This window comes from Anomaloglossus baeobatrachus, chromosome 3 (genome assembly GCF_048569485.1).
Source record: "Anomaloglossus baeobatrachus isolate aAnoBae1 chromosome 3, aAnoBae1.hap1, whole genome shotgun sequence".
Classification (NCBI taxonomy): domain Eukaryota; kingdom Metazoa; phylum Chordata; class Amphibia; order Anura; family Aromobatidae; genus Anomaloglossus; species Anomaloglossus baeobatrachus.
The window spans coordinates 604,035,220-604,051,237 of record NC_134355.1 but is presented as its reverse complement, the minus strand read 5'-3'; the positions used below and the strand labels follow the sequence as shown (position 1 = coordinate 604,051,237).

Here is a 16,018-nt window from a genome sequence, read left to right as displayed (position 1 = left end):
GACACGCCCACCGGCTGCTGTGATTGGGTGCAGTGTGACACCTGTCACTCAGCGTGGGGGCGTGTCTCACTGTAACCAATCATAGGCGTCGGTGAGCGGGGAAAGCAGGGAATACGAGATTGTTTAATGGGCGGCCGGCTTTTTCAAAACAGTAAAAGCCGCCGGAGCAGTGTGAATGCCGTGCAGCTCCGGGGATCGGGGATCGGTGAGTATATGAGAGAGGGGGATAGACTGACATGGACAGAGAGTGAGGGACAGAGATAGTGACCGACTGACAGAGATTAGTGAATGACAGACATTGTGAGGCGCTTCAGAACGCAGCTTTCAGCTGCGCTCTGAAGCGGACCTTTTTTAAGCTGTGGTGCAGAGCGCACACCTGCGCACATAGCCTCAGACACCAAAATCGTATGAGGGATGTCACACGTTACAATTGACTAGGTTCGTGCAACAAAACGCTCAATTCTAGACAAAGATACGATGTGTTTGCGATCAACGGTTTTGCGTTCAATCCTGATCGCACGTAGATGTCACACGCAGATACCTCACAAACGATGCCGGATGTGCGTCACTTACAACTTGACCCCAACGACGGATTGTGAGATATATTGAAGCGTGTAAAGCGGGCTTAAGGGGGTTTATATGTCAAATCTACATAGAGGTGAAAAAAATGCTCTAAAGGCAAGACTTTTAACCAGGACTTAAATGTTCTTTGCTAGCAGTTACTCAGGTAGGAAACATTTTAGAAATATTTTATCTCAGCCATTTACAAAGTCACCTTTGGCAATTTAACATTGTAAAAGGTTAATGAACATTTTAATTTTTATTCTAAGTCCGACGCAGCAATGAATGTGAAAATTATTAAATAACCATATATTCATAACTGCAATCAAATCCATTGTCTTTGGTTTTTAGCTCGTCATGGCTCTGCTGTGGCTTCGGGGAAAGTTTTATGTAACAACTGAAGATCAACTTGTGAAGGTTATTTTATTCTATTCGCTCAATTTGAAATTATAATCACTTTGTACAGCAGTATATGAAGAAAGCACAAGAAACCGCTATCATATTAATTACATATTTGTGTTCTAACACAATAAAATAGCACCTAACATTAACAATTTCTATCATATACATTATAGCCTATTTAAAAAAGCCCATAACATGTTTGGCCATTGTAATAAATGTAGCATATAAACAATCGCACAAGGCAAGGCTTTTGTGCTGCAATAAACTGGAAAATACGTGAAGGCAAATGGTAAATAAAGAAAAAATAAACTGCTTAAAGTTCTGTAGTTTAGAGGTTGATGGTATTTTAGTGATTTATTATAATTTTTTCACTGATATATAGGGTGTGAGGCAGTGCCAGGTGTAATATATGAAGGTCGGTATGTTTCTCCAGGAGTGTGCTTGGAGACCTTGTGAGACTCGCTGGAGTGTGATGTAGTCACAGTCACAACTGTGAGTGCAACACAAAGAAAAAAAGAGTGAACTTGGTCATGATATTTGACCAAGTATTTTGTTTAATTAAACCTATTAGGGCTTTTATTTTTGGAGAGTTCTGTAGGCTTGGCAGTGGGATGGAATTCTCTCTCCAGCCCAGGTGTTGCAACAGGCTCATGTCTGGGAAAATACATTTAATCTTGCAGAGCACAGCAGGGTTGTTACAGTTGGGATCCAGGCTGTTGGAGCAGCACATGCTGTGTGAGCTGGCTGTGAGGAGCAAACACAGGCCAGCACTGAGAAACATGGAAGTTAAAAAGCGTACCCCTGCACCCAGGATTCCTACAGTGGTGCAGGAGGCAACCTGGACATTTATTTGGACTGCATTTTTGTGAACCACTTGCATTCCGGGTTTCCAGGTCTGTAACACTTTGTGGGGTGAATTAATGACTATTGGTGTGAACCAGAACCTGGGTCACTGCCTCACTTGTCTGGCTCCAAGAAGCCACTGCCTCACAAGGGTCATTGACCGCTCGTTTATCACAATGAAATTAGTACATCCAGCATTACAAGTACTAATTTTTATAAAGTGTCAACTTTGTAATGATGAGCGAGAATGTAGATTCTAAGGATAAACTCAAGTGGCATTATTAACAAGCAGTAGCCTTCTAAAATAAAGATATTAATTAATATGCGTTTTCACTTTACAAAAAGTGGACCAAACTTCTAGTAAGTTACATAAAATAATAAACAGAACAGGTTGTCATCTTCCCCAAATCCAGCACAGACTCCTTGCTGCTTACTGGTGTTTTGGCTTCATCGATGATGTCCCGTCAGCTCCGCTCATCACCACAGTTCATGGAAGCTGCGGACAGGCCGGGCTGAACTCCGAAGCTGTCACCTGAGCCCCGGAGTTTAGCCCGGCCTGTCCGCAGCTGTGACATGAACTGAACCACAATCGCTGGGGAATCAGTCAGCGCTCACGGTTCAGTCCTGCAAAGCTGAGTTCAGTTCAGGCTGCACTCCGGAGCTCAGGTGAGAGCTTCAGAGTTCAATGCAGGTAACCACAGCCATGCCTGGTATTACTGGTGGTTCCTCCAGTAGCCAGTCCGATTCTGGATGGCTTTATGCTTTTTTCATCAAAACAGTGTTTACTAAGTACCCTATGTTTATTTATATGCATTATGCATTTATTTAATTACAGCAGGGTATACGTCCATATTAGTTGTATCTTGGGTTTTCTTCGACGGAGAATTGAGCAGGGCTGAACACACATGCACTCATCACTAGTTGTTATCTGTTCTTAAGTACACTAATTTTTAGGAAATGTTGAAGCACTGATTGTTCTTGTTCTTTTCTCTTCAGAGTACATATTTTTACAGATCTTTTCAATCATGAAAGGACTGACTTTGACAAGCTATTTAATTCTACATAATACCATCAATAGAGAACAGTAATATGAAATGCCATTGTGAGAAATAGATATAAATCATCATCCTACGTTACATATTTGTCAATGCTACGTGATACTTTTTAACTTCATAGTAATTTATGCTAAACGACAACTTTTTTGGTTCCATTTAATGCATTGAGCAGAGAAATAAAGGAAAAGAGTATAATAAAATAGGTAAGCTAAGGAAACGAAAGCTATTTAAATATTCAAAGATAAAGGTAGCATGCATTGCAGAATAAAATAATCCTGTAATATACTGTAACTAAATTACTAAAACATAGGCATAATTCTGCATGATTTTATATTCTAGAAATATGAGAGAATATGATGAGTGACGAGTCTGTATAGGCACATTTTATAAATGAAATATATAACATCTTTTAAAAAAATTGCTCAACACTTAGCCTGCTTATTCTAGGCTTCGGAATCCAGTGGGTGGTCTCACTCATGATTGACAGCTTTTCCTGTAGCTGTTCCTATGTGTATACTAATTAGGTTTACCACTGGAATGCTAAATCTAGAACATGCCGGGATTTCAATAACTAAATTACTTTTTTTATGAATTTTTTTCCCATAGAAAGGAATATCAATCCATCAGCTTTGTCAAGTCAATTCACGCTGTATGTTCAGTGTGACAGGTTTCATTTACACAATCATTTTTGAAGCATTTTATTCCATTTCTATTGGACACTGTCCAAATGTTAAGTCTTAGAGTATAGCATTCTTTTTTCTATAACTGGTTGGTCTCTCATAACATAAGGAACCACACATTTTGTGCTTGCACCATAATCAAGGCTTCACTTCTGTCAAAACATGAACTTGTCATGCTTCCTCCCTCTACTAACTTTCCAAAACCCAATATTGCTATTTCTGTGTCTGGTTCTATCATTACTCCCCAACAGCATGACTGCATTCTTGTAGTCATATTTGACTCCGATCTCTCCTTCAATCCCTATATCCATTCATTTGCTCACTCATCACCTCCACCTCAAAAACATCTCTAGAACTCAACCTTTTCTCACCTTTGACTCTGCAAAAACCCTTACTGTCACTTTTATTCATTCCTGTCTGGACTATTGCAATTCATTATTAATCTGTCTCCCTCTTACTAAATTCTCCCATCTCCAACCCATCCTGAACGCAGCAGCCAGGATCATATTCCTGTCCAACCACGACACTGATGCCTCCAACTTGTGCCAGTCATTTCACTGGTTGCCTATCAGCTAGAGAGTACAGTATGAAACCAATCTTCACTCTCACCTACAAAACTCCTCCACAGTTCTGCACCTTCCTATACCTTCACCCACATCTCTGTTTATCCCCCTACCCATGCACTCCGTTTCACTAATGATCTAATGTGGGCGTCACACGAGACGATATAGCGTGCGATATGTCAGCGGGGTCACGTCGTAAGTGACGCACATCCGGCATTGTTTGATATATCGTAGCGTGTGACAGCTACAAGCGACAGTGAACGAGCAAAAATACTCACGTTATCGTTGCTCGTTGACACCTCGCTCATTTTCAAAAAGTCGTTTCTTCTTCTCTGCGCCGGTTGTTCATCTTACCCGGGGTAGCAAACATCGCTCCGTGTGACACCCCGGGAACGATGAACACAGCTTACCCCTTCTATTGGCTGGCCGCTGCGTGACATTGCTGTGATGCCGAACGTCCCACCCCCTTCAGGAAGTGGATTTTCGCTGCCCACAGCGACATCGCTCAGCAGGTAAGTACGTGTGACGGGGGTTTAACAACTTTGTGCGCCACGGGCAACTAATTTCCTGTGAAGCACAAACGACGGGGGCGGGTGCAATTGCTTGTGCGATCGCACGATAGATCGTCTCGTGTGACGCCCGCATAAGACTAACATCCTTAATAATCTGAACCTGCCACTCCCCCATCTAAGACTTCTCATGAGCTGCATCAATCTGGAATGCGCTACCCTAGACAATTCAATCTCTGCGTAATATGTTGACGCTATCGAGATAAAAAAAAATTGTTTTTGAATATTCCCAAAGTGTAGCCTAAGGTAAATTGTTATGAAATATCTTCAAATTACCTTTGTCTGTAAATATTCTTAAAGGAAAGGTTTTCATTCAGGCAACCCCTTTAAAGATCCTTTTTATGTATACAGTAAAACGTAAGAGAGTGTCTTGTGCTCAAGACTCTCTTTGGCAAGAACTTGTAGCAACTGTACAGAGATGATCTGGTTATTATGGGTTTGACATTGTGCCACCACCTGTAGACCTCTAATATCACGGTGGTGGGTCTGAGTAGCGATGTATCCGTATCGGGGTCATGCCATAGACTTTTGTTATGAGAGTTAAAAATAATATTAAAAAAGGGGGAGCGAAAAATAAAATAAATAAGTAATTAAAGAGTTTGTGACGCCAGTTGGGGTGTTTGACTTTGGTATGGCCGGGCACTGCTGGTGGGCCCCAGGAGCTAGGTGATAATGTACAGTGCCAAAGGGTTGTCTCCCTTGCTCCCATAACTAGGGATGGTTCCTGGGGATGTTGAGGTAGGGAGGGCGTAGCAGAGAATAATCAGCCAGAGACAGGACAGGGAGCTTTTACCCTTTACTGAAGGTCTGCAGAACAGTCCGGAAAATTCCTTACAGCATTCACAATGATGGTGGCCTGACCTGCCCCAATGAGAGTTTGGTTTCTCTGCTGTGTGGTGGTTGTGTATTCCTCCTGCCGCTACTTCCCTACCTGGGAAAAGGTGTCTTGAAATCCTGGGATTTTCAAGACAATAAAACTCCGGATCTGTAATACCTTCCAGTGAGCAGGCAACTTGAATCCTGAGGGAAAACTCACTGTTCTAGAAGTTTCCAGACTCAATCACATCGCTGAGCTCCTGGGTAATTTAACTGCTCCTTATGAAAAGGCTAATAGCAGTCTCTCAGTTTGCCGCTGACCTTGAAAGTCCAGGTGACCTAGGAACTGATGCCCTGACAATTTGTAGCTGGCCCCTCTAGAGGTTTCAACAGTTACCTCAGGACAGGACTGTCTCCATATTAAACTCCTCACTTCACGTCACACTGACTTCAACTGCCACTCTCTGAATTTACCTCACATATAAGCTCCTCCCCTATTTCTCCTTCTAGGACACACACACAAGCTTTGTTATCAGCTCAAGTGAACAGCTCCAGTAAGGGAGTCTGGGAAAATATTTATATGTAGTGAACAGCAGAGAAAACCAAATCTCATTAAAGATGGCAATACATATGCTGCTAATTTTTGTGGCGACTCAGGCACAGGATGCCACAACATCATCATGCATGGCGTGCTCACCTATTTTCTTGCTTCTGTAGTTTAATATATGAAGAGGTGTTTACCACCAAAGTATCTTGTTTCTTCGATGAAGTGGTCAAGATGAGACAAAAGGTGTAAATAAACCTACACTGATAATCCAGCATATCTCTCTGACTTTGGCAATGTTAGTCTAATGTGTATGGAGACCTGAAGATACGAGAGATTTGAGTTTGTAATTTATCTAAGCCCTGATATTCCTGAGAATAAGAAATTCTTCTGAGCAGGGTTCTCAATGCAAATTTTGCCCACTTCAGAGATTCCGCCAAAGAATTTCACGCTTTTGCAGCTAAAGATTTTTCTTAGCTCCATCCAATGCCACACATTTTAGGTTTTCATAAGATATTTAGAACATTTCTTCAAATATGAAACAATATACAAGTATTAGAAGCATTTGGGATCTGTCATAGATTTGTGTGCAGTTTATCCGGTAGAGCACTTACATTTGAACTTTGCTTGTGTCCACTAACGCAGACGATGTCTTGCTTTTGGATTGTCAGTGCTTCCTTGGTAAGTCTGAGTCGTACATCACAGGAATTCTCTGAACCTTCATTATATAGTTGTGCAAAACCAGTTTTAGTCTGTGGACAAGATACAAATGGAATAGATGAGACAATGTATAATATAGCATGGTCATGATCTCACTGCAGCATGGCATATCACCAATGCCTCAAATTTCCAAATTAAAGTATATATTACATTTTTAAAGTCTACATTTGGACAACAGCAAAAACAAATATGTTGTGAAACAATCATTTTAACACTATTGTTAGCCCTAATTGGAGATTAACAGCACCAGGGAGCGAAGGACCCAGGCGGGGAGCGTGCATCAGCTGATTGCTTAAAAAAGCCAGCAGCTTTTAAACGATCATGCATCCATTTCAGCCTTTTACTCATCGCCCAGACCGCTTTGTAGGGTCTAGCAGACAATTACCCACATTTCCCATTGACGTATATTGGACTCGCTACTCGTAGCGAGTACTCGAGTATTAGGACCTACTCGTTATGAGTATAGCGTGTCTGAGTATTTCACTTCTCGCTCATCCCTAGTCATACCCACAAGGCAATGGTATAAAGTGAGGGCGGTAATGCCGCAATAGTGCTGTCACCGGCTATCCTCAGAACGCTAGGACCTCCAACAAGCCCAACGTACGTTTTGATAGGAGCTTTTTTAGATCTTCATCAGGAGAGAGCAGCACCTATATATATATTTATATTTTGATAAATCAGACTATTACAAATGCAGTGATATTAAATGTGCATTTTTTCTTACATTTTTTTAATGCTATTTTCAATGTAGCTTTTGCTATAGACTTTAGGGTCCCCAACAGAGTGGAGGCCCTAAATAATTAACCAGTTGTCCCCCTTCTAGAAGCCGACCCTGCTACTGCATTGGCTGTTAATTAGTCCTGGGGTCGTCGTTACAGACACCGCTCAATATGCACAGAGCAGTGACTGAAAGCATGCCGGCCCCTATAACTGAAAGGTGGGAGGAAATTAAGCTCACAGTGCAGCGGCTATTAACCTGCAGCTTAATCCAAAATCTGCAGGTTAATACCATTTTTTACATGACAGGTTCCCTTTAATGTTTGCTACATCATGATGTGTAACACATTATTTAATAAGTTAACGTTTGCTGCAGGGTCATGATGGGGCTTCTACCACCTCACTCCATAAAATGATCAACGTCACCCTATTACTGGAGTGTCATCTCAATGTTCTTTCTACTTCTGAGTTTCCTAGGCTCCTTTAGGGTTTTATGCCTATCTTCAATAGTTATTGCCTGCATCATAGTTTAAAGACATCATTTCTTGTCCAGCTTTCTAGTTTGAAAAGAAAATACTAGAACCTAGAAAATTGAAATCTTTTTTTCTTGCATGATTATTGCCCATTATGAAGAGAGAAGTCTGTTTGCATTATTCTAGTTATACCGATGCTTAATACAGTCCATTTTTATCAATGTCAGCGTATGGTGTGTAAAGTAATATGTTATATTTGTGTGGAAATAATGCAGAATATTCGTCATTCACTTAACAAGTGCATTATTGCTGTTGGTGACCTTCATGTCATTGCTTCCCTTTAGAGAAAATGTATTGCTATTCACTTTTCATTTTCCGTTGATGTCTGTAATTGAATATCATTAGAATTGGTTGAAAATGGCTTGTTGTTAGAACTGTATATACACTAATACCACAAGTGATCACCAAATGATCAGATTCATCTTTTGTATGCAATATGAATCATCGATCGACATTTATCTATGATCATAGATAGCTTTGTTCAAAAAATCTATTTTAGGAATAATTGTCACTATTGATTCAGGCCATTACGTCTGCTGTCGGAGGTATTACCTTTTTAAAGTGAAGCTATCATCGGAATATGATCTATTGTTTATATCAGGTGTTTGTATTACATTTTTGTATTTTTTGAATTTTGGCAATTTTATTTTAATATCACGGTCTTTATTAACCCGTTAAGGACAGGACTATTTCTCGGTTTTTTTCACTCTCGTTTTTTCCTCCCCTTATTCCAAAAGCCATAACTTCTTTTATTTTTCCGTCTACATAGCCGTGTGAGGACTTGTATTTTGCAAGATGAGTTGTACTTTTGAATGACAGCATTCATTTTATTATGTGATGTAATAGTAAGCGGGAAAAAAATTCCAAGTGCGGCAAAATAGCAAAAAAAAAAATGAAGTTCTGTAATAGATGGCATTATGAGGAAAGAAGTTTGTGGCGATACTGAAGCAACATCTCAATACATCATCCAGGAACTTAAAGCTTTTGAGGAAATTGGTCTTCCAAATGGACAATGACCTAAAGCATACTGCCAAACTGGTTACAAAGTGGTTTAATGATAACAAGGTCAATGATTTGGAGTGGCCATCACAAAGCCCTGATCTCAACGCCATTGAATATTTATAGGCAAAACTGAAAAACCCGGTGTGAGCAAGGCAATCTACAAACATGGCTCAGTTACACCAGTTCTGGCAGAAGGAATAGGCCCAAATTCCTACCAACTATTGTGAGAAGCTTGTGGAAAGATATGCAAAACGTTTAACCCAAGTCATACAGTTTAAGGGCAATGGTATAACATACTAATGAAATGTATGTAAACTTTTGACTTTGCAGAAAGTAATAAAATGCCATAAAATATTCTCTCACTCTCACTCTCACTCTCACTCTTCTTGGATTTGACAAATATAAATAATTTTGGTCCCTAATTCACCTAAAATTGGAAAGGTTAATTTTGATTTTATGTCAGATAGTGAGAAAAACCTGCAGATGTGTCTTTTTAGATAGTGTATGTAAACTTCTGGTTTCAATTGTAAATACCACACATGTATAGTTTTTGTTTTATTTAAGTGGTTAAAAAGATTGTGATATTTTGAAAAAAAAATGTTGCCTTTGTCACAATTTTCCGAGAGCCGTAAGAATTTCAGTTTTTGTGATATGGGACTGTAAGAGGGCTTGATATTTGCACCCTGTGATAATGTTTTACTGATATTATTTTTGAGTACATATGATGTCAATTTGATTGCCTGTTATTACATTTTTTTCTGTTTTTTCGGTTGCCGAAAAACAGCATTTCTGGTGTTTTGACTTTTTTTTTCGTTACCCTGTTTACTGATCAGAATAATTTGTTTTAGATTTTGATAGATCAGACTTTTAAAAACACAGCAATGCCAAATATGAGGGTTTTTTTATTTTTAATGTGATAAAAGGGCGGTGATTTGGACTTTTATGTTTTTTTAGCTTTTCATATTTTTTTAAATTGAAATACTATGTCCCAAGAATGACAAAAGTATTTTAGAAGTGATACCTTTATAGGCTAACCAGAAAAATTATATTAGAAAGCTTTCAGAGCACAGAGGTTCCTTCTTCAGGCAAATTACAAAAAGTTTGTAATTTGCCTGAAGAAGGAGCCTCTGTGCTCTGAAAGCTTTGTAATATAATTTTTCTGGTTAGCCTATAAAGGTATCACTCCTAAAATACTTTTGTCATTCTTGCGACATAGTATTTAAATTGATTTTTCTGGCTAACACGGTACCACAATATTACCCTGTATTGCACATATTTTTTTTAAAACCTTTTCTTTCTAATTTGTACTATATATAATAGTCTCCTTATGGGGACTTGAACATGCAAAAGTCTGATCACTTGTTTGATATACAGTAAAGCCACCGCATTGCTCTATATAGGAGGATTTACAGTATCCTATGAATGCCGGCAAGGGGTCTGGTTTACACAGGTGTACGGTTATAGCAAATACAGGGGTCATCAGCTGACCCCTGGCTGTCAGGACCAATCATTTGCATCTCACACTCACATTGCAGGAGCACCACTCCACCTGCAAGCTAATAGAGGCAGATGTTGGCTGAATGATTTGGCCTTCATCTGCAGGGAAAGATGCGGGCTTGGCGTGCATGCCCGAATTAAAGGCAGGGAAATGACTCACGATGTACATAGAGCATCACGGTTCTTTAAGTAGTTAAAAAAATACTAACTTCGTAATCTTGCAATTTTTTTACACTGACCACTGTGGATTTTTTTACCCAAATTTCCTGTTCTTTCAGCAAGTATCCAAATTATCATAAGGAGTATTACAATGACAAGTAACTCTTCTATACACAACTGATAACACAGGTTCCTCCATTCATATTAGGTGATGCTATGGCAGACACTACTCATTCATCACTTTATAAGGTACTTTGCACTAAACAATAAAAAAAAAAGCAGGGACCTTAAATTTGAGGCTTTATACAAGTGTTATTTCCTGAAACAGGAAGTTAAAGACTAAGGCCTGCAACACACATCCGTGCCGCCGGCATGTGTTTGTCATTTTTTACACGTACCGGCGGCACGGAGACACGTTTAGCAATGCTACCCTATTGTAGCAGGCACACACTCGTAAAATCACACGGAACGTGTGTCCGTGTGCGTTTGTACGTGTGTGCGTTTTTCAAAGCGATGACATGTCAGTGATTTCTCCCGCAGCACGGGTGTCACACGGCCCGCACCCGTACCACACAAGTGTAGTGTGGATGCGGTCCCGTGTGACACGCGCCGGAGAAAACACACGTGTCAGTGAAAAAAAAACAAAACATTAACTCACCTTCACCAGCCCTCCTGTCTCTGCTGCTGCTGCCTCTTGCTGCCGACCGCCGCTCATTAATCTCATAGAATATTCACTTCACTGCCTGGCAGCAGCAGCAGCGGGGAGACGGGAGGGCTGGAGACCGAGGATCAGTACCACGGACAGCAGCGTGGACATCAGGAAGGACCAGGTGAGTATGTTAATTATTGGTTCTACGTGTGCTATCGCGGCTAGCACACGTAGAACACACGTGTCCCGCACGTACCAGAGACACGTACTTACCTGCACGCAACACGCAGGGAAAATACGTGTCTCTCGGCACGTGCGTGATTTTCACGTGAGTGTGGCAGAGGCCTAAGAAAGACTCTGTGAAAAAAAAAAATAAGGGAACAGTATTTGAAGGATATGCAAATCGTTTAAGTTCCTTGAATGATTATTCCATAGATTAGGGTACCACTTACAGTGTTCAGCACCCCAACATTCTTGAGAATGATTTTCTGCAGCCTGGTAATACTGTAATGCTCTACTGAGCCCCACTTTAATGGAGCAGAGTTTTGCATGCTTGATCCATTTTCTATTCACTTGCCATTGAACTCCTACAAAATAGCAGAACAATGTGCTGAAACCTCTTCAACAGTTCCATCATCAAATGAGGCTGCAGAGCTCATTCTTGGGGCAACAGATCCACACTCCACATTGCTAGTGCTCTTAGATGTTGGACACCCAGTGATCAGAAAATTCTCCCCAATTCAATGGATGATTTTTTTTAATTCGCATTTGCTGAATTTTTCAAATTTTTCCAAAAACTTAACTTGCGACATTTCATTTTACAGGAGTTCCAATTGCCCTGAAAAACTGTGTATAACACTCTGAATGTGTTCAACTCTTTCAATATCTTTGTCATGGGGTCCTGCTCCAATATCACACAATCAACAGAGCAAGAGATGGTGGTATAATCTGAAGAGCATTTATTCCAAGCAAATCAAAACGGTCCATAAGATAATCCACAAAAAAGAGGGTAAAATTGGACCAGTAACACAAATATAGTCCGTTAAGCGATAAATAAATGTCCAGGTCTCCCTGAGAAGCCACAGCTTCCCTCAGAGGTTCAATCTTCATCCTTCTCTCTTCAAGTTCCCAACAGACTGACTCACCCCCTCAGGTAAGCAAAAAAGTTAGGTGGAGCCCATGCCCCCTCCCCCGATTTAGGAACAAAGCCTGGCAGGGGAGGGATTCAACCTGCAAATAAGACAATGTACACACAAGGAATACAGAATGGACAGTGAACCATGCCTAAACATTAACCCACACAAAATGGTACATAATCCACAATATTTCACCATCACAACCTCTCCCTCCTTCTTAATAAGTGAGTACGCCATGAGGTCTACACAGACCTCTGGCCACCTCACTTAAGTCCATATTGGTCAGCTGTGGAGAGTCCCTTGTACAGCGGTAGGGTTGGAAGGACAAGCTTCCCTTTGTGTCCTCCTTCACTCAAACTGTGTTTCCTGTACCCACAAATAGGCATTGTAGATTCCCCACATCATTTCCTAGGAGAATATCTGCAGGCAGGCCGCTCATCACCCCAACCACACATTGCTTGACTCCAAAGCCAAAGTCCAGATTCACAGTCACCTTTGGGATATTCCTTTTTGTCCTTTAGCCAATTCAATAACAATCCCCGGTCCATGATGTATCGCCTCTGGCCGAACCACCCGGGGATCAGCTATTGTGAGAATGCCCCAGAATCACAAAATCCAATGACTCTCTGTCCATCCAGCACAAGCTCCTGTAAGTACTTGCTTTGATGGTAAGAGGAACTTAGGGCTGTGGCTTGCACCCCATAAACCCCTAGTGGCCGACCATGAGTGTCTGAATCATTAGGCAAGTCAACTTGAAGGGGTGAGAACTCTTCCCCCATTGTGTTCGGCTGTAGAGAATGAACAGGTCGATTTGGTGCAAGGTCATTCTTCAATCGACCAAAAGGGTAAGTGTTTTGCAAATGCCCAGGCTGTCCATATCGATAAAATCTCATCTTTGTCGTACTCCTTCTAGTGTGCATTCTGGACAAGGAAGCAGGAGAACCTGGTGACGAAGGCCAGAGGCCATACACTCCAACAGGGGCATCTATGGTGCAGGGGTCAGCGGTATACTCTGGTAGAGGTGGCAGTAACTCTTCCTTAGGCGGGATGGAATGCACAAAATGCACCGGATGAGAGGTGTGTGGGGGTCCCTCCGAATCCATGCGGGACAACTGTATTGCAGGTGCCCAGGTTGTCCACACCCATAACATCTCCTCTCTGTGATCCCCCAGGGTGTGGTCGGAAATGTTGGGGCCCAGGATTGGGAGCCGTGGTTGTTATCGGCCTGCAGCTGGTTGGAGGGGCAGATATAACTGGAGAGGGCTGGGGAGCAGGGGCAGGCTGTGTCTAAAGGCTACTTTACACACTGCGACATCGCTAGCAATCTCGTTAGCGATGTGAAATTCTAGATCGCAAGTGCGATCTTTCGGTCATTTTACGCATGTGCGATCTCGAAAGATCGCACTTGCGATCTAGAATTTCACATCGCTAACGAGATCGCTAGCGATGTCGCAGTGTGTAACGTACCCTTTATTGTCCAGAAGCGCCCTCTATTGCGGTCGGATAGTAAGGGCCTCATCAGCTAGGGCTGCAGCTCCATCCAAGGTGCACGGCATGCGCTCTCTGACCCATTCCCGTATTTCTGATCAACACTTGCACAGAAATTGTTCTATAAGAAATACCTGTATAACGTCTTCCACAGTGAAGACGTCTTCCGCTTCCAGCCATCTCCGACATGCTGGGGAATCTTATGAGCATACATGCTAAACGATCCTCCAGTGGTGCATGGGAGGTCTCGGAACTGTGGCCTATGTGAGTCTGTGGTGATAGCATGGTAATCCAAGGTCTGCTTTACAATGTTGTAATCCCGGTTCTGCTGTGAGTCAATGGTACGTGAAGCCTCTGCCAGGCTTCCGTTCAGGAGTGCCACTAACAAATGCACCCAGCCAGAGTGGGAAACATCCATCATGAAACACAGCTGCTCAAAGTCCTTGAAGAGCCCTTCCACATCTCCAGAAGCCTCATCAAATGGCTTGAAGTCCGCCCGGGTGATTCGCACAGGCTCCTGGATCGCTGGGTTTACACTCCAACTCACATTACTCCCTCTGTCGGACTCCATTGCTCTGGTCTCCTCCGTGCTCGGCGAGCAGCCTGCTCCTTATATTCCTGAGATACACCGGGGCCAAGAGCTGCCATCTCTTCTTCGAACCACACCACCCACTGGCTTTTTGGAGCAGGGATCCCCGTCCCTAATGTTTGTCCGTCAGACATCTGGGAGGAGGTGGACTGGCTCTCACCCACAAGTAGATCAATTAAGGCTTCTTTACTCAGTCCCTGGTATCTCAGGCCCAGATTTTTGGCTCTCTCCTTTAGATTGCAAGCAGTCCAGTTTCTCTACTCACTCTGGTGGATCTCCATTAGGCTTCGCTCTGTTGATCCCACCGCTGCCACCAGTTGTCACGGGGTCCTGCTCCCATATCACACAATCAACAGAGCGAGAGATGGTGGTACAATCCAAAGACCATTTATTCCAAGCAAATCAAAACGGTCCATAAAATAATCCACAAAAAAGAGGGTAAAATTAGTCTAGTAACACAAATATAGTCTGTTAAGCGATAAATAAATGTCCTGGTCTCCCTGAGAAGCCACAGCTTCCCTCAGAGGTTCGATCTTCTTCCTTCTCTCTTCAAGTTCCCAACAGACTGACTCATCCCCTCAGGTAAGCAAAGAATTTAGGTGGATCCCACGCCCCCTGCCCCGATTTAGGAACAAAGCCTGGCAGGGGAGGGATTAAACCTGTAAATAGGACAATGTACACACAAGGAACACAGAATGGACAGTGAACCACGCCTAAATATTAACCCACACAAAATGGCACATAATCCACAATATTTCACCATCACAACCTTTAACATAAACAAAGTCATAGTAATGTCAAAATTAAATTCCTAAGACTTTACTACTGATGTGTAAGCAAGGATCTTAAAAAGTCACAAGAAAAAGGTATCACATTGTAAAGAGTAGTACGCATCCAATATTTATGCATCCATACAGCACGTATATGTATATACTGCATACCATATTTTTTGGACTATAGGACGCACCTTACTATTAGATGCATTCAAGATTTAGATAACAAAAAATAGGAAAAACATTTTTCCTCCTAATTAAAACTTCCCTGGTGATGTAAAAGGTAGCGGGATCATTATCACCAGTTTGAATGCACTAGGATACAATGGAGATATAGTAAATCTATTGTTAGTGTTTCTCTCAACCATGTGTTTTATTCACATATAACTTCACAGCACATTTATTAAATGGTTGGTCCAAGTGTGTAATGAAAGTCTGCAGTCATCCTGTGTGCCTGCAGACTCCAGGATCCATGCAGGGTGTGCTGTCATCATTGTCCAATTCCAGCAGTGAGAGCGGGTGGAAGTGTGTATGTACGGAATTTACAGATTTCCGGCCAAATTCTCAGCTATATATGCATATTTATACACATGCAGTTCTGCTACATATGTACATTTATATACATGCACACTATACATTACCCCATTTTGCATTTCCTTCCAGGTCATGTATTTGGAAGGACCTGCTACAGTCTGCTATGTTCAGGTGGCTTGTGTATAGGT

General features: G+C 41.8%; 1 protein-coding gene across 2 annotated transcripts in view; it reads right to left on the bottom strand.

Annotated features, from left to right (window-relative positions):
• The window catches only part of SNTG2 (syntrophin gamma 2), an 873,134-nt gene that overhangs the window by 465,463 nt on the left and 391,653 nt on the right, over positions 1-16,018 (bottom strand). For both annotated transcript variants that reach the window (XM_075341061.1, XM_075341060.1), the window contains exon 2: positions 6,648-6,785. In XM_075341061.1, the coding sequence (XP_075197176.1) occupies positions 6,648-6,785 (138 nt within the window). The remainder of the gene's footprint in view (positions 1-6,647; positions 6,786-16,018) is intronic.